Source organism: Juglans regia, chromosome 16 (assembly GCF_001411555.2).
Source record: "Juglans regia cultivar Chandler chromosome 16, Walnut 2.0, whole genome shotgun sequence".
In the NCBI taxonomy this organism is placed as follows: Eukaryota; Viridiplantae; Streptophyta; class Magnoliopsida; order Fagales; family Juglandaceae; genus Juglans; species Juglans regia.
Genome location: NC_049916.1, coordinates 13,786,554 through 13,808,710, shown reverse-complemented (window position 1 = coordinate 13,808,710; position 22,157 = coordinate 13,786,554). Strand labels below are relative to the sequence as shown.

General features: G+C 38.4%; 1 protein-coding gene across 5 annotated transcripts in view; it reads left to right on the top strand.

Moving 5' to 3' along the window:
* The window catches only part of LOC108998148 (DNA repair protein XRCC2 homolog), a 32,455-nt gene extending 10,612 nt beyond the window's left edge, over nucleotides 1-21,843 (top strand). For 2 of the 5 annotated variants that reach the window (XM_018974623.2, XM_018974620.2), the window contains exons 5-10: nucleotides 10,568-10,630; nucleotides 13,205-13,339; nucleotides 20,832-20,925; nucleotides 21,227-21,263; nucleotides 21,380-21,480; nucleotides 21,557-21,843. In XM_018974623.2, the coding sequence (XP_018830168.1) occupies nucleotides 10,568-10,630; nucleotides 13,205-13,339; nucleotides 20,832-20,925; nucleotides 21,227-21,263; nucleotides 21,380-21,480; nucleotides 21,557-21,580 (454 nt within the window). In that variant the 3' untranslated portion in view covers nucleotides 21,581-21,843. Of the gene's footprint in view, nucleotides 1-10,567; nucleotides 10,631-13,204; nucleotides 13,340-20,831; nucleotides 20,926-21,226; nucleotides 21,283-21,379; nucleotides 21,481-21,556 lie in introns of those variants that run through there. The other 3 variants (XM_018974626.2, XM_018974624.2, XM_018974625.2) reach the window with 3 other exon arrangements.
* The last annotated feature ends 314 nt before the right edge of the window (nucleotides 21,844-22,157 follow it).

Below are 22,157 nucleotides of genomic sequence, written 5' to 3'. Positions count from 1 at the left end.
GCCCTTGGAGCTTGACCTGCCATGTCCTCTGCCCCTATTGTCAACAATCAGGATAGATCCTGAACCCGAGGACTCACCCATGTCTCTCCTACGTACCTCTTCAGTGAGCACCATGTCACGTCTGTCATCGTAGTTCAGTTTTGCCTTGCCGGTTGAACTACTCATAGCCATCTTCATGGACTCCTAACTATTTGGCAGTGATGCCAACATAATCAATGCTCTGATCTCATCATCAAACTCAATCTCTATAGAAGACAGTTGATTTGTGATCGTATTGAATTCATTCAAGTGTTGGGCTACAGACATACCTTTAGACATCTTCAGATTGAACAATTTCTTCATCAAGTGCATCTTATTATTCGTAGACGGCTTTTCATACATACCTGACAAAGTCGCCATGAGATATATCGTGGTTCTCTCCTTACTGACATTGTGTGCCACTGTTATGGACAAAGTCAGCCGAATAAGACCTAGAACCTGTCGATCTAACAGGGTCCACTCAGCATCAGCCATGCTCTCCGGCTTCTTTCCCAACAATAGAAGGTGGAGCCTCTTCCCAGAGAGATAATCCTCAATCTGTATATTCCAGTATCCAAAATCAGTGCCGTCAAACTTCTCGATCCCGGGTGCGTTTACTTTATCTCCAGCCATCATTCTCCTTCAGATCGAACCTTGGCTCTTGATACCAGTTGTTGTGAAATACTATGCAAAGCACACACACCAACGATGGTAAATAAAGTTAAAAGCAACGCAATCAAGAACAAGACACACAATATACGTGGTTCGGCAAATTGCCTACATTCACAGAGATGCAGAAATCTTATTATTCAGAGGAGATTACAATCACTCAATCTCAACTCACACTCTCTAGGGCTTTTTGCTCTCTCACACAATATGTACTTACAAGACAATTATTCTCTCTCAAAATATGCTTCAGATGGTCCAACATAAGTCTAATATGACATATATATAGTGAGTGGCGTTGGAAACCCTAAGTGGCAAAAACTGCGTACATCGCTCTAGCGGACTATCGAGCGTGACTCGAGCGAATAACCAAATGAACATTGGCTCGAGCAGAGTGTCAAGCGAACACTAGGGTTTGTGTCTCGCTCGAGCGGAGTGTCGAGCGATACTCGAGCGAACTCTCTGATTTGCCTTCGCTCGATATCGAGCGAACCTTGGCTTGAGCCAACAGTCGAGCCAACTTCAGCAAACACTATTTCAGTTCCAAAACCAATCTCCACATATACCCCAACAGATACAAGATGAGATGCATTGAGAGTATTTCTTAATCCAAACAAACCCCTGAATGAGAGTGTTGCATGAATGCTTTTCGGTTGGGAAGTTTGAAAAAAGTCTCAATGCCACATTTATTGCACTTATTTCCAAGAAGTTTGGGGCATTGGAGGTGAAGGATTATTGGCGTATTAACCACGTGAATGGGGTGTATAAAATCTTATCGAATGTGCTCGCAAATCGCCTAGGGGAGGCCTGGGGAGAATTATTACAAAACCCCAAAATGCATTTGTGAAAGGTAGACAAATTCTGGATTCAGTTCTCATTGCTAATGAATGTCTAGACAGTATACTAAAATCTGAACAACTGGGGATTTCTATGCAAATTAGACATTGAGAAGGCATATGATCATGTTAATTGGAAGTTCCTACTTTATTTGTTTGGGAGGTGAGGGTTTCAGGTGAAATGGTGCTCGTGGATTAGATTTTTTCTTTTAAAAGAAGAGCCGAGGTCACATTTACAAGAGTAATCCCTTCCCAATTTTTATCAAGAAAGCCCTCACTTATGGCGGAAGAATACCAAAAAATATAACCCCTGAGAACAAGGAGCCCAAAGGTAAAAAAACCCCTAAAAGCCCAACAAAATACCCCCCAAAACCAATACATCACCCTCGTCTAAGATACAGAATGCTAAGTTTGTCCATACGAATAATTCCCCGGATAGGGCCTTGAATGGAAGTATTGTCTTCAAACTGAAAATGATCCCCGTGTGACCCTTGCTTAGCTAAAAAATCAGCCACCATATTAGCTTCTCAAAACATGTGCCGAAAGTGCACATTTAACTCCCCAACAATGGCTACAATTTCCTCCCAAAAATTCCAAAGAAACCAATATTTGCACTCCCGTAGCCAACATCCAACTATGACCATTGAATTTGACTCGACCAAAATGTCTCTCAAGCCCAATTGCTTATATAATCGAAGCTCAAGTAGAGCTTTACATTCAGCAATGTTGTTAGTAGCATGCCCATATGAATGAGCAAACCCCGCCACCACTCCACCTTGAGAATTTCAAATAATGCCACCTCCACCTGAGTCTCCCGAATTACCGCAAGATCCGCCATCTACATTCACTTTTACTCGCCCTCTCGCCGGTGGACACCATGCAATAAGTTTAAGTCTTTGTAGCAACCAGAAGAACTGGGCATGCTAAGTCCTCCAGGACCGTCCTCCCATGGATGCTTATGGACTGAAATTTCTCCATCTTACTCGACAATTCTCTAATTGACATTTTAACAGATCGAATAATAACATCAGGATTAAATTCCATACCTCCCATTCTTTCCACCCATCGAGCCCTCATAATGCCCATGAAATAGCAATCGGAAGCACCCCTTGAAGCCAGCCAACTTGCGTGGACATGGACGCTCGTTGCCACTAGAAACTCATCATTCCCTCCCAATTCTGGATCTGTGGAACTCTCATTCGGCAAGAAATTTCCAGATTTTTTGAGCTCCTCCACCCCCGCATAAAATGTGATTCAAAGACTCCATTTGTGGCTAAACACAACACTCACACTTAGAAATAATAGGAATGCCTAACTGTTGAATAATGTTATCCACCGGAATTGCCTTCCTCTTAGCTCGACAAACAAAGAAAGACCACTTCTTTGGAAGCCAATTCTTTAGCCATTTTTTCCAGGAGCATATTTCACCATGCTGTCGGATCAAACTCCAAGCGGATTTAGTAGTGAACTCTCCACTGGTTGTCGGCTTCCATACGCACCTGTCTACCCCTGAACGTAGCTTGAATCCAGCATCACAAATCAACGTTACAATTTCTTCCGGAACTTTCTCCCGCAGTGCATGAAGGTTCGGTCCCGTACATGTAAGAATGTTCGCCACTTGCAATTTCAAATCACCAATAATAAGAAGATAAGTGATTAACGGTCGCTCCCCTACCTAGTTATCCATCCAGAAACTCACATGGCCTTTCCGAATGATCCACCGTGAATTATTCAACACCTATGGCATGAGCTCCATTATCCCTTTCCAGAAGCCAGACCCTTTGTTAAGATTCGTCATTGAATAGAGATGAGAATTACCAACGTATTTGGTAATGAAAAAATTTGACCACATCGATTTATCATTAACTTTCATGCAGACTTCATAAGGATGATTGAACCTCATGCAAATCCGAAATACCCAACCCACCCTCTTCCACCGGCACACAAATTTTACTCCAAGAGATCCACCTTCTTTTTTTGTTTTCCAATGAGGAAACCCCATAGAAAATTTGAGAAAATCCTCTTTATCCCCGATATCACGCCTTTTGGTAAATTCAAAACCAAAAGCATGTGTATAGGCATACTATTCAAAACATGTTTGAGTAGAACAATTTTACCTCCAAAGGAAAGAATCTTACTCTTCCATCCAGCCAACTTTTTTTGAATTTTTGTCAAGAGCAAATCGAACACTCGGATTGTCATTCTCCCTACAATTAGAGGGATGCCCAAATATGTACACGGCCAAGTTCCTTCCTCAAATCCCGAAATAACCTTCAATTCATTTTTCCGGCCATCCAAAATAGAGGATGAAAAAAACATGGACGACTTGCTCGGATTAATCAATTGACTAGACATCACTTCATACTTGTGCAATACTCCCATAAGATTCCAAATTGATGACTTGCCCCTATTAGCAAAAATCAGAATGTCATCCGCATATAACAAATGAGAAATCAAAGTACTTCCACTAGGATGGAAAGTACCTGTTATTTCTCATTGTCCATATCAATATTTTGCAACGTTTATTGATGAGAAATAACAGGACTCACATTCCAAACATCAGTTTGCACAATCTCAAAACATGTAGAAGCACGACTTCCATGCGCAGGAAAATGTAGTCTTACTATTACCAAGTCGACAAGTAGCACAATCAAAAGATATATTATAAGAAGAAAATGAATCTTTATTACCTAATAAACCATGTTTCATAAGATGAGTCAAGACAATACAATTAGGGTGACACAATTTCTTATGTCAGACCTTACTATTATTGATAGTAGCTGTACAAGCAAGATAAACAATATTAGGAATAGAAAATTGTAAAGGAAACAAACGTCCCACATTAGGCCCCTTCGCAATCACCTTCCTCGACATCTAATCCTGCACAAGACAACTACTACGAGAAAAATGAACATCATAGTTATTATCCACCAATTGTCCAACTCAAATCAAATTGGTAGATAATCCAGAAGAGACAAAAACATTGCGAAAAGAAGAGCCCAAATTACCAACAACAGTGATAAGAAGAGTACTGTCATCGACAATTTGAATGTTTTGCGTGCCCCCATACTTACTAACACCATGGAGCCCCGTTGCACTACCAGTCATATGATTAGAAGCATCTGAATCAACAATCCAAGAAGTTGAGTTAGTACTCGTACCTTGCAGGCCTAAAGCAGTAAAAACAGACACAATCAATTGCTGAGCCATTGCTTGGATGATTAAGAGCTTACGGTGCGAGGTGCAACGGAAGAAGATGACAGAACAACATCCTGAAGAGCTTGGTATTGGCGATTTTGAGGCCACATCCGACAGTCCTTGATGATATGACCTTCTTTCTTACAATAGTTACAAACTTTCTTAGGACAATTGCGAGCAATGTGATCAAACTTCTTGCAACCGAAACACTGCAACTTGTTCATCCTTCTCCCTTGTGCTGCATAGGCGACATCAACAGCTTTGAAGAGACCTTCTTGAGAGTCATACTCATCTGAGTGGATAACCGCTTTTCTTCACGCAATAAATCTCCCAAACAAATATCCAAAGAAGGAACCGTATTTACGGTTCAATAAGCGGCCCGGACAGGCTCAAATTGAGGCCGAAGCTTCATCAGAAATTGATCGTGTTGACTCAGCATGAACCACTTGAAGAGCCGCTAGTGCCACTGAGGGGGGGACCTTAGCATGAACAATTGCAGAATAATCGCTCCAAAGATTAATAAAACCAGAATAAAATTGTTCAATGGTCAAATTACCTTGACTGTAATTGCTAATTTCTAACTCCAATTGGAACTTTCGAGCGATGTGATCTTTGTGATAAATATGGAGATAGTCCCCACATAGCCTGAGTTGTAGTAAAACAACGAACATTTGTTACAAGATGGGGCTTAATCGTCCCCAATAACCAGAAGACCACCTTAGCATCCTTGACCTCCCATTGTGCAAATTCCTCTTCATAACTGGGAAGTTTATCAGAACTATCAATATGATTTGATAATTCTTTCTATTTCAAAAACATTTTAAATTGAAATTCTCACTTAGGAAAATTATTTCCGATAAATCGAATAATAGTATTCTCAATAGACATGATGAAAACCACTTAAAAAATAGCAATAATCCCAACCAAAAAATACTCAGGCAATCACGACAATAACTAGCAAAATAACTCCCGAATAATAAGCCCAAGAAAAATAAACAGCAAGCCCAACCCAATTCAGGTCCAAATCCAAATGAGAATAAGGAAGAGCCCAAATGTTAATAGGCCCAAGTCATGCAACCAGATTGCCCTAGTTAGAGCACTAGCATTGGACTCATCAAATTCATCTTCAAATTTGTTTTCCATATATCTAAAACTTTCTTATCCATAACTCTACATTGAATTAGCTATTGAATTTATCAAAATAATAATATAATATTATTTTTTTAATAATAATATTTTATTTTTCATATTTTATAATTACACTAATATATGTTAATTAATAATTTAATTTGATTCTTACATTATTATTATAAGACAATTGGAGATTAAATGTGAATAAAAAAGATCATTGGAGATTAAAAGTGAATAAAAAATAGATTTGATGAGTGAACAGTAGCTCTTCAAATTTGAAAAAACCTATACATTTACTGTAGCCCAAAATTTCACATTTATCTCTTTGGCTAATCCAATGCAGCTCTCTTTTGATGAAATTCATCATATTTTACATTTGTCTAGGCTTTTGATGAAGCCAATGCCAATGCTCTTAAAGTGCCTTCCCAGAATTGACGACACCCTAGAAAGAGACAACCAGCACCTTCATCGGCCACACCAGGAGTAGTCGACCACCACACAGTCACCCACAGAAATTGCCGATTACCACACACAGAGCCGATTGTCACACAGCTACCTAGCCACCATGCAAAACCACCAAAAGGAGTCTACAACAAAACGATACTCACAATTCAACAAAAAATTGCCGACAACCACCAAAATATTAAACCCACAAAGTTGATCACCACATAAAGCACCGACTCCCAATCGAGAACACCAAGAGCAAGAAAAAAACTTGTGAAAACAGAGGGAAAAAATTTCCTCCCACCAACAACTGAAATCGCACACCAGGGATTAAGACCACAAAGACGGAAATCAAAGTGGGGGCTCTGATACCATGTCAATTGGTCTGAGGCCCTTTACTGAGGGTTTACTTTCATTATATAGAAGAGAATATACAAGATTGTCACCAGATTCTATGCGTCTACCAACCACTAATATACCATACAAGGTAAGTATTTACAGCCTAATTGACACATATATATATAATCTAGCTATAAATAAAATTATCACCAAAAATACAATAAATCTTCCCAAATCACATCTCCGTAACAAAGATGTAATGCAAAATTTCATGTAAAAGATCTGTGAACAAATATTCATGCATGACGAGGAATCACCCTCTAAGCATGAAGTATACTTTTTTCCCTAGGGACACGTCTACCCAATCACCGACTTGAAGACACCACACATGTTATGCCTTGGGAATCTCTCAATTCGTCTATCAAGTGAGGCCAATACGAAATCATCTCACCTCGATTATCACGTGGACTCTTACTTCCTATATGAAAGTCGTGGCAACGTGTCATAGGAATGGTGCTGCGAGTGTAGGGACTCTCAAATCACAGAGTAAAGATAATCCATAAATATAATGAAGGAGATGTATATTATTTTCATGAGCAGAAAGGGAAAAGTTACAGAATATGCAAAGTTAAACCTTAACATTCCCACAACATTCACCCCATATTCTCATAACTATCTTAGAAGCTAACCTACCTCACAATATATAAAATACTACGGCAACGCTGACACTACTCTTCCCGTTACTCTCTTGAAGTCACTTGCTCTCTTTGAAGACGTCGATTCTAAAAAACTCCAATGCTTGAGATCTCAAAATTGAGATTTTGACTTTTACTTTAAGCCATTTATAGGCTGGGATCGTTAGGTGTCCTTCTAACTTCTTATGTCCTTGAATAGGAGCCCTTTAGTCTTGGTCGTCCCTTTGCAGGATGATAGAGACAGACTGACGGGACAAGGTGTGGTACCCCATATGATATGGATAAGAGTAGGTGGTGTATGAGATCCCACATTGCTTTGGAAGGAGAAGTTCTTGTTCTTTATAAGGTTCCAATGTGGCTCCAATTTTATCATTGACTAGTCCTTTTGGAGTATCGGCCATGTGGTTTGGGTCTTCTATTGAGCCGTTACAAATGGTATCAGAGATTATCCCAACCAGATATGTGGGACTTGAGTCATGCTACCTACAATGGACAGGCCCGACGAGGACGTCGGGAATTTAAGGGGGGTAGATTGTGATACCTCATATGATATGGATAAGGGTAGGTGGTATATGAAATCCCACATTGCTTGAGAAGGAGAAGTTCTTGCTCTTTATAAGGTTCCAATGGGGCTCCAATTGTATCATTGACTAGTTCTTTTGGAGTATAGGCCACGTGGTTTGGGCTTTCTATTGGGGTGTTACACAAGGCATGCACATTCTTGCGGCTTGCCATGTGTCCAATCCGGATTCCTTCCCTAAGTACGGGTTACCCATGTAGCAATGGACCATACATTTGGAGATTCATACGATATGGCCTGCAGGACCATAATCTTTTTTGCAGACTCACTCCTGATCTGACCTCTCAGGTGGAGTGTAGGCTTCTGCGTATGATATTGCTGCCTTATGAGTATTTTCATGTTATCCCGGAAAGCTCATACATCCTCATGGGTCTTGTCCTTGACCGTTGCTTGTTGTTCAACCGAGCTACTAGCCTCTTCAACTCCTGTTTCTTGCCTTTTGCACCAACCTTTCTCGCCTCCATACTTGCTTGCTCGGCACAAAGTGAAAATTGTTACACCTGCGCTCAGATGTGTCTGTGAAGCTTTCTATGTGGTGCCGCTCGTCCTTTCTTTTGGTTAGATGCAGTCTGCAGACCTTGCCTCCTCATTTTTCACTAAACGAATGAGGGAGGATCATCTTTGCCTTCCACTTGCCAAGGAAAGACTCCTTCACCTTTCCTTTGCCCTTGGAAGGTGGTCTGTCTTCTTACGCCGGTGCGTTCCTCACACAAGAAGAGTTGGAGCAGGAATAGATGATTGAGGAATTGGGCATAACACAATCAATGAAGAATTGATAGAGTTGGCTGAAATTTCCTTACATTATGTAGTGTTTCCTAACCCGAGAACAATGAGTTTTGGGAAGGATATAGAATCAATGGGTTAGTATTTTGATAGATGTTGGGAGTACCCATAATTTTTTGGATATCTTAGTAGCTACTCGATGTCAGTTATCCATCTCGAAGACAACTTATAAACGAAGGTGGCAAATGGAGAAACCTTATGTAGTGAGGGAAAATGTACCGATACAAACTTCAGGGTGCAAGGTATGAACTTTTCTACTGATTGCTTTATCTTATCATTGGGGGTTTGTGATTGTGGTGTTAGGAGTCCAATGGTTAAGATCATTGGGTACCATAGTCTGGGATTTTGTGCAGATGACAATGAAGTTTCCCTATAACAACAGTATGTAGTCTTAGAAGGACTCCACACTAATAATGGGGAGTTGATTCATGAAAAGGAGGTTACTAAGGTTCCTAAATTGGGAATTTTTTTACAGCTTATGAGCTTAACAGAAGTGCCACTCCTAAAGAGCAGGCTGAAATTACTACTCTATTAACAAACTTTACCAAGGTTTTTGAGGAACCTAAGAGTTTACGCCCTCAAAGAGTTCAAGATCACCAAATCACATATTCCTTCTTTCCATTTCCGATTCCAGCCTAGATCAACCAGTTTTTGTGAGACCTTATTGTCACCCATATTACCAGAAGACTGAAATTGAAAAAATAGTGAAAGAGCTCTTAGCAACTGAAGTGATAAGGCCTAGTCAGTCACCATTTTCATCTCCTATCTTGTTGGTGAGAAAGGCTAATGGTATGTGGCATATGTGTATCGATTACAGTGTTTTGAACCAGGTTACAGTGAAGGATAAGTATCCTATTCCAGTGGTGAATGAGCTCTTGGACGAGTTACAAGGAGCTACAATTTTCTGTAAGCTGGACTTGCATTTTGGTTACCACCAGATTAGAATGAAGGAGAGGAGGACATTTCCAAGACAGCTTTTCGCACTCATGAAGGCCACTATGAATTTTTGGTTATGCCTTTTGGTTTAACAAATGCACCTTCCACCTTTCAAGGCCTCATGAATGAAGTTTTCAGGCCTTTCTTGAGAAAGTTTGTTATTGTTTTGTTTTATGATATTTGGTATACATCAAGAGTCTAGAGGCTCATCTAATGCATTTGCAATCTGTGTTGCAGACCTTATAGGACCATCAATTATATGCTAAACAGTCCAAGTGCAAAAATATGTATACTTTGAGATAGAGTACTTGGGCCATAGTATATCTCAAGATGGTGTTAAAGCTGATGCCTCTAAGATTGAAGTTATGGTGAAATGGCTCTGCCCTGGGAGTGTGAAATCCTTGCGGGGATTTCTTGGGCTTACTTGCTATTATCGGAAGTTTATCAAAGATTACGGAATGATTGCTGCCCCCTTGACTGCCTTTCTCAAGAAGGACCCCTTTCATTGGAACATTTTAAAGACTGAAGGTTGCTGTCACTAATCCTCCAGTGTTGGCATTGCCTGATTCTTCTAAAACCTTTGTTATAGAGTGTGATGCGAATGGGGATGGGATAGGTCCTGTGCTAAAAGAAGATGGATGGCCTTCTTTAAGCCAAGCTTTAAAAGGGAAATAATTGCAGCTGTCTACTTCTTACCTGCACTTGTTCTTCTGGGATTTGTTGTTGATCTTAAATATGAGAGAAATGAGAAACACAGACTATCTTTTCATACTTCTAATGTATTAATAAGAAACTTTAACCTTTTGAAATTACATTGTATGCTTCTTACCCTTAGCATGATATCCAATGTGAAGTTATGTTGGTTTTAGTGCAATTGGATCTGAAAATAGATTGATTTTGTTTAATTGATAATATCTAAATTTGGATCCCTTTCATACCAGTATTGGAGCTTTCCATTGGATAGATCGTGCCTCAACATTCATGCCATTAGGGGCTACTAACAGGTAACAAGAGCAGTTAGGTGACTGATACTTCAGTCGAGTCTTTGATTTTTTTCCTTGTTATGAATTGTTTTGGCTTCTATGGATTTGTTATCAGTCAATTTATAATTTTCCTGCAACCATATTTTTTCCCTAGTTTGGCTTTTTGGTTATCATACTAAGCACATAGACTTTGTAGGATTCCAACTATGACCCACATCAAATCTAGACCATACCTTTGAATAATTTGATCTTTATGCTTGCTTTCCCTGGAGCTTCACTCCTTGTGTCCGTATAATGTAGGAAAAACCATTTGATATGCCTAGTTGGTGCTTATAAATCAAACTCATAAAATTGATCTCCAATGCCAGGAGCCCTGGTGCTAACTTCAAGAAAAGCTTTTTATCAAATATGCCACATGCATGTTACCTGTTCTTTTTATCAATCAAAAAAAGAATATTATATCTCACAAAGTGCAATACTTTTAATGTTTTGAACCCCATGCCTTCACCTTGAAAAGGTGGAGAATTTCAAGTACATTACCAAATGATTGTTATTGCCTCTATTTATAGATATCGGAACCACTATACCAAAGCCACAATGGGCTTAATATTCAGGAATACCTTGTATCTATTTTTATTAACTCTAGTTAGGTGCTCATTCTTGTATACGTCCTGTGTACTTGGGCTTCGTCTAGTCTTTTATTCTGTTTTAAAAGTCTTATTTAAATATAAAAAATATATCCAACCTAAAACTACATTATTTTAGGCTTAGGAACTACCACCGCCTAGAGTAGTGTATACAGATTGTCTTAATGTGAACTACTGCAGGGGGGTGGAGTTAAGGGACTTGATTTCGCCCAAGATGAATTTATGGATCTGTCACTGACAACACAGATATGAAGTGAGAGGCTTTTTACTGATTTAGAAAGAGTTTTAAGTGAACTGAGGTCCTCCTTTCTCAGGCTTCCCTTTTCTTCTTGTTGCTATAATTGCTGCCAGGAGGAACACACTGGAAGACAAGAACTGCTTGTGAACAATCAAAGGTTAAAAAAAAGACAACCCAAACCTCACAAACACTCTGTCAAGCACACGGTAGATGACAAAACGAATATATAAAATACAAACAACTGAAAGTCACTGAAACAGTAAGCGAAAACTGAAGTTCCACCACACACGAGTCAGCTTCACACCACAGCAAACTGAAGTTCCACCAGTCGAAGAAACTAAAACTTTTCTGCACCTCAGTAAGCGAAAACTGTCTTCATTATCTGTTCCTCTATTTTCGTGCAACAAAGAAAACCCACTAAAATAGACTTTCCAGTAAACCAAATAAAGCAAAACACAAAAATCAAAGTAAAATTATCCATTCTAACACTGATATATTGTTTCGAGAGACATGGGAGGTGCTGTTTGAGAGATGCATGAAACGGCTAAGGTTTGGGATCACAGATTCTTAGTTTTATTGTGAAATTGGACTTTTGGCTTTAGATTTGAAACTCAAAACCAATTTGAAGCCAATTTTGAGAGACAAAAAAGAAATTTTGCACTGGGCCCTCCAAATCCACATCCAAGATACAATTCATTGCCAAACCCAAGCATCCATCCAGATTGTATGTATAATTCATGCAAAGTTCGGTATAGCTCTCGGTTGAAACAAGCTTGATCTTAGATTGGTACAAAAGTGGAGCTGGACAATAAAAGGAGTTAGATTTTGAATAAATAATTTGTCATTTTCTCATTGATATAGTGACATTAATTTCGTTTTGGTTTTCTGTTCCTCATACATCCAAGTAGGGGTGTAATTGATCCACTTAGTCCATTCGGTCCAGGCCAATGTAAAATGGGTCAAACATACAAAAAGCCCAAAATCACTTCTAATGTGTATTTTTACTATTTTCGGCCCATCAATACAAAAATCCTACAATGTTTGCGGTTTTGAATATAAACTATTTATCTTTAGTTTCACATTTATAGCTTGAAAATAGCCTAAAATAAGTTGGGAAAATTATCGAAATTACTCATATCCATCCATGAAAATTAGCAATTCTCATAATAAAGTCACAAAAATAGATATCTTATAAAAAATAATAAAGTTACAAAAAAAAAAAAAAAATAGAGAAAATGAAATTAAAAAATGCAATATCATCCAAAGTCCAAATACATATGGTCAATGGTGATAGGTTAGATGAAAATTACATAATTAACTTATATAACTACCATATAAAATAATATATATAAATTTCTTTTAAAAAAACTATATATATATATATATATACTTCGGTCAGTCTGATCCGGTCCAAAAAAATACACCTTGAGACTAACCGAAAACCAAAACTATTAAGATATATATGGACCAGACCGAAAATGTTGGGTCGAGACCAAACCATTCGGTCCGGTCGGGTTTTCCAGTCCAGACCGATTAACTTACACCCCTACACCCAAGTAGCAATCATCCTCACATATATGCATTTGACTTTTATTATGTTAAGTTGGTACAATATGTGCTGTAAATTTAATAATTGTCGGTGTAAATCTGATTTGTTACGAGATTCTTAGATCGTACCTGATCTTGCTGATTATATTGTTTGATTTGAAGGAAAACCCCCTCTCTTCAGACTGTGTCAGAAACTGTAGTTCAGGAGATTAGAAAGCTTCTGCTGTTGCATCCCATGCTTGTCATAGCTACAAAAGCTACCATTTTTGGAGATAGATATTCCATGGAGACCAAACGGTGAGTCCCCGAAAGGCCAAAAGTTCTGATTATGCCAGTTCCAATCCTTTTCTTATCAGTAAACAAAATTATATTGGTCGAAAGAATAGGCAAAAGCCCAAGCACATGGGAATGTGAGTTCCAATCTTACTTTCCTTTTGTGTGAAAGTTCTTAATTTTTTGTTCCCAAAGGTCAAATGATAATGATTCTTCACATAAGTAGATTTTTTTTTTGTGGTCAAGGGTCATTATCCTAGATCCAAGCTCCAGATCTAGATGTGGGGATTACCCTTTGGTAATTGATCGAATGAACAACTTCAGTATCAATTAAGTCTTAAAAAAGAAGTTTATTAAATGATCATCCAGAACATGACTAAATGAATCAGTAATTACATTTCAAATTAATTTTAATTGAACTGTTGACAAACCTCCTAGTTTCAAATTTGAAGTATTACATGTTGTATGTCATAATTCAGCTCCACATTATACAGAATACACTCAGACAGTGAATAGCTTTTCTCCAATATTTGTTCCATTCTTTGGCTTCAAATAATCTGAAAATTATCATATGATATTGATTTACCGAGCAAGGTCTGTAAGATAAAGGTCAAAGTTTTCATAAAGAGAAATATGATGAGTTGATATGATATCTAGACACAATCAAATATAAATTATATTACTTAAGCTCGATGTGACTGCTTAAATAGCTTTCCTCCAATATTTGTTCCACTTAGCAAATAGCACTTCATTCAACAAATGTAATTTAGCTTATGTTTTACCATTGGAACATGTGCATTGAAGCATACATTGCAAAGGAACAACATACATATCAATTGGTAAAGTGTTGATGGTATGCTTCCTTCAGGTTTCGGCCTTTACCGCTTGAGCCAACCCATATGCTCCCTAGGGGTTGGCCCAAGTGGTAAAGGACTTGGTCTTGGTGGTATGCTCCCTCGAATTTTAAGGTTCGAGTCCTCTTGGGTGCAAAAAATCTCTAGGTGCTATCGGATTGGAGAATTTTCCCCTTGAATTACCCGAGGTACACTGCTGGACACTCCTTGCCAAGGGCCAATGCACCCCTGGGATTAGTCAGAATGTTGTTCTCAACCTGGTGCCAAAAAAAATTATAGTGGGGTATAATGCATGCAGAAAAATATCAAAAGAATGGGGCGAAGACGTAGTAGATTGTAACACGACATTCTCATAGTCATTAGCTAGCGTTTTCGTAGAGAAGAACCTACCTTATCAGTGAGTTCTTACTGAGTTGCTCGTTGATGATGATTCTGGTAGTCCGCGTGGGTGAAAGTAGATCTCAACTTGCAGAGTTATAGTTTTGCCTTCTCTTTGGAGATTAGAATAGATGAGAGAGAGATTGAGTGGCATAGGATAAAAGGAAGTCATCTTCATGAGTGCACAGTTTTACTCGTTGCGGGTTGGTTCCTTGATTGGTAGGTAATCATTAGTCCGGGTGTACGCTAGATGAAAGGGAGACAGAGAAGGAAAGGACGTGCTTAGACGTGAGTTAGGAGCTCGACTAAGGAGAATGAAGCTCATTCCTACCACTTGTGAATGTCACCCACAGTGCAAAAAAGTGTGACGCAATTGCGAAGTGTCAGGGTGGGATGCATATGTTGGTGGAGTCCATGACTGCCTCTGACCTATGCATGCATCATCTCAAAACAACACCGTTTGATGGAATACTGAGTGAATACCTTGCATGCTTCCGAGTATTTGGTCGGGTTAAGTCACTTCTGAGCACTCCTTAATGTGTTCCCAAGCATGACTAACGTACTCACGAGCATTTGCTTGGCCAAGGAAAGGAATGAAGCTTATTCCTACTAGTTGTGAATGTCACCTACATGGTGAAAAAATATCTGACACCAACTACGAAGTGTCAGGGTGGGATGTGTGTGTTGGTAGAGTTCGTGATTCCCTTTGACCTGTGTGTGCATCATCTCCATACGACGCCATTTGATGGAATACCAAGTGACTACCTTGCATGCTTCCAAGTATTTGGTCAGGTTAATTGACTTCTGAGCACTCCTTAATGTGTTCCCAAGCATGACTAACGTACTCCCAAGCATTTTCTTGGCCAAGGAAAGGAATGAAGCTCATTCCTATCACTTGGGAATGTCACCCAAGTGGCGAAAAATTGTTTGATGCCAACTCCTAAGTGTTAGGGTGGGATGTGTGTTGGTGGAGTTTGTGACTCCATCTCATTTGTGCGTGCATCATCTCAAAAAGACGTTGTTTGATGGAATACCGAGCAACTACCTTGCCTACTTTCGAGCATTTGGTTGGGTTAAGTGACTTCCGAGCACTCCTTAATGTTTTCCCAAGTATGACTAATGTACTCTAGAGCATTTGCTCTAGCCTCTACCGAGAGTTATGGGGAAGCATATTTCCAACCATTTGCTCGGCTTCTCAACACAACGTGGGAATAACTCCGAGCTTTAGCTTGGATGGAAGGTAGGGCGATGAAGGTGTTCCGGATACCTGCTCGGACTCTTATTGTTTTGCTCGTGGTACGTGTTTCGAACACTGTCTATCTTTGCTCACCCAATGCTTTACTCAGCCCATTGCTCGCCCGTTCTTTACACTTGCTCATTCGTTACTCTCCCTAGCTCACTTATTCACCAAACAGGCACTTAGTTATACTCCAACTGTTATTCTTTGAGTATCAAAGTTCTCCAAGGGGCTTCTGCTATGGATTTCATAATTAATAAACAATCAACATATCACACATATGACAATTAATGAATACACTAATAACATGTTCATCATGTCTAAGAATGAATAGACAAACAACATGTTCTTTGCATGAATCAAACTTATCTTTAGGTTTCTTTATGGCCAACATGCGTTAACTCTTGTGTGTAAGGTTGTGCACCGATCCCACAACCTATGAGCATAGGGGCGATAGCTAAATATTCTTGTTCTTGTAAATTAATTTCTCTTTGGTTGACCATATGTTACCATACCTTCAGGCAACTGTCCTTCAGTGTGGCTTGCACATCCACCCTTAACTTTGCATGGGTACCATGCATCTCTTATAAGTTATGGCCATCATTTGATGCTTCACATTCATTCACATAACTATGATTTTCTCTTGACTTATAAGCTGACATGAGCTAATATGACATTCATATTAAACATGTGTGACATATAACAAGTATTTCATGTGCCATATCATAACATTCAGTATACGTCATGGTATTCACAGGCAACTTGCTTATTATCATAGCTTTGGTACATGAAATGGGCTTTCAATGAAGGATCATACGTAGCATAATAATGTAATAGCACTTTTCAAGCAAGAATAGAATAGTTACCGCACCCTTAAGGGTATATGATTGATGTATTCTGCAAGACTGGCAATTCCTCAAGAGCTGGAGAGCTGTTACTGATTTTCATGACAAAACCATCCAAGAAAGATGTAACAATCTATTAGAAGGTTACTAGATATCTAAACTTGAAATTTGATGGAAGGAATTACAAAGCTTGAAGAAAGCTCATTTGAATGACAAAAGGGAGGCTGTTCATAGGATATCTGTTAGGAGAGGAGAAGCACTGCGTTTTAGGAGATTCCTTGACTTTTGGGGGCTTAAAAGGGGCAGAAGTAAGTGGGAATTGTGGCTAGGGTGAAGGAATAGGGTTTAGGGTCCTTCATAAGAAAATGTTAGGTAGATGTCTGGGTTGAAGGTAAACGTGGCAAAGTCCGAATTACTCCTCGTTGGCAATGTGTAGAATGTATCTAGTTTGGTGGACGTCTTGGGGTGTAGACTCTTCATTTGCATACCATCTCTTGGGCTTCCCTTGGAGCTCCCTTCAAAACCAATGTTTTATGGGACTACATTATTAAAAACATGGAGGCATCTAACTGGTTGGATGTAACACCCCGTTCCCCTAGGGTTATGAATGAAGTCATTTTCAAGTCAAAGTCATTTTTCGACTTTTGACTTGAAAATTTTTCTTCTTAATGAAGCACCAAATACAAAAGATTCTATAAATTTATAAAGTCAATCTTTGTTAAAATGCTTAAAATCTAAAAGAGAGTCTGCGAAAGCACTTATTACAATGAATCAAATGTCATGTACTTATCAAGAATAACTTATTAAACTGAAAATAATAAAAATAAGCATGTTATAAACTGCCTAGGCCTCTGCCTCGCCTCCCTGGGCCAAGTTTTGTCTGCAAGTCAATCTTCATAAAGATCCTCACCTCATCGGGGGAGGTTAAAATATAAAAACATACAAAAATGTGTTGAATACTCAATAAGTAGCACATCATACATTAAACATAATATTAACATAGGGTTTCTTGGAAACATGCATACTCATAGTTACATACGTAAAGAACATGAACATGAACATGAATCTGATCTGTGCATGAAATGCCTTAACTTTTCTTTTACTTGTCATAGGCCGGTACCCACTGTTGATCTCTGAGTTAGGGTTAGCAAATCTTAATAGATTCCAATTTTGCCCATGACCACAGGTTGTGGAATCTATACATAAGAAAGACACGTTGGGTGTACTACCAGCATGCACATCTTAGCAATGCAATATGCCCTTTAAACATATGGTACCATCTTCATATCAGCCGTTACGTATATTAACAATCATACTTCATAATCATACATGCATTCTTTCTTGTTATATTTTGTCTTATCATATCATAGTTTCAAATGAAATAGTGCCTTATCATATCATAGATTTCAAATGAAATTGTACTCTTTCATAGACTGTAATGACACATGTTTCCTCACATAAAATCATGAAATTTCATAAATATTTTGATGCATAGCTCTTCATATAAAATCATGAATTTTCATACATATTTTGATGCATAGCTCTTCATATAAAATCATGAATTTTCATAAATATTTTGATACGTAACTCTTTAACATAAAATTGTAGGAGTGGCCAACTGTTTGGAAAAGATACAATGAGATTTTTTATGAGGGAGGGTGTCAACTGGATTGAATACCTCCTTTGTGAGGATTTCCTTTCATTATATAGGCACAACTGTGCAAGATACAAGGCTAGAATCAAGCCTAAATTACAGCAATTAAATCTGTCTAAGCAAACTAGGACTATGTACAAAATCTGTCTAAGTAAGGAACATCTGCTATCTAAATAAGGAAGCATATATATATATATACAAAATATGAAAGCTAAATAAGGAAAGAAGGTAACGTAGCATGCGGTCAAAGGGTTGGGGAAGACATCAAGGTCCATTGTTTTTTGAAGAAATGTGCTAAGGTTTGCATGCTAGTTGAAGGTGGTGGGCTATGGGTGAGAAATTTAATGGTCTTTCATCAGGCTTTTATGGGGAAGTGGCTTTGGCGGTATTCCTATGAACGGGAGAGCCTATGGAGAGTATGGGAAGAGATTGGTGTTCTCTTGAGGTAAATGAGTCTTTAAGGGGTTGGTCTTCAGAAGAACATCAGAAGAGAGTGGGATGATTTCTCCCGGTATACTATATTTACAGTGAGCAAGGACTCAAAGATATGCTTTTGAATGAAATTTGATGTGGGGATCAATCCTTGAGAAGTACTTTTCCAGTTATAGAATCGCTTGCATGAAGTAGGCATATGTGGCCGACCTCTATACTCCTTGACATGATTCAGCTCATGGGGTGTCATATTCACTAGCTAGGCTAATGAATGGGAGGTTGACCCTTTTTCATCATTCTTTGACAAGTTTTATGCACATATGGTGGAACAAAATGGTGTTAATAAGTTGCTTTAGAACCTATCTAGGAGAGACTTCTTTTAAGTGAAGTCTTACTGTGAAGTGCTATGTAATCACTCCAAGGATCGTTTTCCATGGATGCTTATTTGGAAGATAGGGTTTCTCCAAGGGCATCTTTTTACATTTGGAAAGCGGCTCTAAGGAAAGTCCTTAACCTGGATAAAATTAAGAGGCATTGGACATGATAGCGGTCAACCAGTGTTGCACGTGTAGAAGAAATGAAGAGGCTGGGGATCGCCTACTTTTACATTATCAGTTTGCTAGCATGGAGCATATTCTTCAATTGCTTGGTACTAAGTGGGTGATGCCTTCAAAGGTGGTGAGTTGTTAGCACTTTGGAATGGACAGTTTAGCCACTATCAGTATGTTTGATTGTGCAAGATGGTTCAATTGTGCATCTTATGGTGCATCTCGAGGGAAAGAAACCTGTGTGGCTTTGAGGATAGTGAAAGATCGTGTCAGAGTTAAAGTTTTGTGTTTAACCACCTTTTATCAGTGGACATAAGCCCATCATGGTGCTCCCTTTTCTATTTCTCATTTTCAGAATTTTATACCTCTTTCCCCCTTTTGTTAGATATGTGAATTCATGTATAATTCCTGTATACATGAAAAGTGAATTCATGTATCACTTTTCAAAATTTATCTTACTCCTAAAAAATGCTAGGGTTTGTTGGGATACATCAGGGCTGACAAAAATAAGATTTTTAACTCCTCAAAAGACTTGATTTCCTTGGAAAATTAATTTGGATAAACTCCTAGAGTTCTGACAAGTATTGGAAGAAGAGTCCTAAATCTATGATTTGTCCTAAAAGATAGGGCTGGCAGCAAAATGGCATTCCTATTCCTAATAGGAATTGAGTTTCCCTATGATAGACTTTTAGACAACTTCCTATTCTTTAGGAAAAAGCTGGCAGCATAATTTGAGGAAAAGGTATCCTGAATTTAAGGCTTTATACATAAAAATTTGGGGGTGGCAGATCTGTTTGATCAAGAGGAATCATTGTACAAGGATTCCCAGTTTTTCTTGCATTTTATTTACTATTCCTATTAGGACATGGATTGGGTGTTTTTCTTGCATAATAAACTAGTTTTCTTATACCTCTTTAAAGCCCATCGAATAAACCTGCAGAAATAATAATAGTGATGCAGAGAAAATTACGAAAATTGCTATTTTACCCCCTTAATAAAGTTGGTGTTGTGACAACAATCTAAGCTTGCCAGAAAGTCGAGGATGAGACTTGGGGGTTTGTAGCTATAATTTTAAAATTCAATTTTTGGTTTTGCCATGTGGGCTTAAGAAAATACAGATAAGAAGTCGATAAGTATCTAGGAAATTACTAGGAAGGAGTAGGAAATGAGTCATGAATCCTTCGAAAGTGGTGACTGGGTTTCTACATTGTTTGGGAAGGAAAGTTTCTTGCCCTTTATTATGCACTTCAAAGGACTCCAATTGTAACCTTACTAGTCCTATATGTGGCTTGGGCCGCCCTTGGATGGTACATAAAGAGCTGCTGGGAATTTTATTTAGTCTTTCTCTAACTTTGACAGACTGGTTTATATGCCTTTATATTAGCTTTTGCTAATTCTTGTCCTAAAAGGACCAAGTGGAGAAAGTGTCGTTCTTGAATGATAGAAAAGTGTGATCTCTATGTCTGTTCTTGGTTTCGTGACAGCGATGGCTAATTTGTAGGCCACTTTTCCTTTGCAAGTCTTCATTCTGCTTTAGGTTCTTGATTTATTGTTCTATGTGCTGGCAGGAATTTGGGGAAATTGGATACCTCAAATTCAAGAAGCATGAGCAGTACATCTCTGCAACTTCCTTACCGTGAGTACATGCCTTCTGTCTGGCAGGTAATGTTTCATGATTAGTTGCTTTTTAATATTATATTTTCACCAATATATAACGAGGAGGTAATATTCAACTGCAGGTGATATCGCATATCATTACAAATTACTTGAATGTGGTGTTTCAAGATGCATACATTTTTGTCCATGTATCTTGTGGTTCTTTGTGGTTGATTATAAGAATATGCATTGGACTGTGGGGTAGTTAGAAAGGACTTTGATGTTAAATTATTAATTTTGAAATTTTTAGGGTGCATCAGTGTTAAAAGTCTTATTGAATACTTGCTTTTATCTTAAATATTTGCAGACCTTTGTTACACACAGGGTACTTGTAGGAGCATCAGGTTTAGAATTTTCTTTATGGTGAAAATGCAATGAATTTTGCCTTACTAATTGTCGTATCAGCCAATAACTTTTTTTTGTTCTCAACTATGGATGTACATTGTTTTGTTGCTTCCAGATGATCCTTTCATTCGAACCAATGACGGTGATTGCTCGCTCTATTTTTCAGAATGGCTGCTCCCACCACAGAGTTTTGTGGATAAATTTATAGTCAAAGAGGTAAGCAAGAGCCCATGGTACTCATCGATTGCGAATGTTCTAAATTTGACATCGTAATTTGTTTTGGAAACTGTAGGCTGGTGTCTTCATGGTCCCATGAACTGCGTGAAGATTTGTTTGTGCAATCTTGATTCTTTCTTGATCTCTAACATGATGCCGATCAAAAGTACATGTCAAATAGTAAGAGAAAAACAATTACAAGAAACTATGTAAAATTAAAGAGAAATAGTAAGAGAATTGAAAGATTGTAATATATGAATCTAGGTCTTCAGGAACTTGATATCATTTATCTCAAATTACTTATGTATTACATATGATCCTCGAGATTCACTTTTACATTGAAGGATAAGAACTATAAAATGGTGACACGAATTTCCATGGACTTGGAAATTCTAAAAAAGTACATGAATAGGAATTCCAAGAGTTCATATATGAATGGATAAGAATTCCAAGGGTTAGAATCCTTGTATGATCATATAGAAGAAATACGTCTCATTAAAACCTTGTCAAGGAAAAATCATGTGAAAAAAATCGGTGTTGAAGTCAAAAGAGTATTGGTTCTTGTGTGCCTTTGAACAAAGTTTCTAATTTCGTTCTGTTCTGACCAGAGCGGTCGAGACTTTCTATACCAGGTCAATAACCGGCACAGTTTGATGAGTTGATCTGTTTTGGGTCAA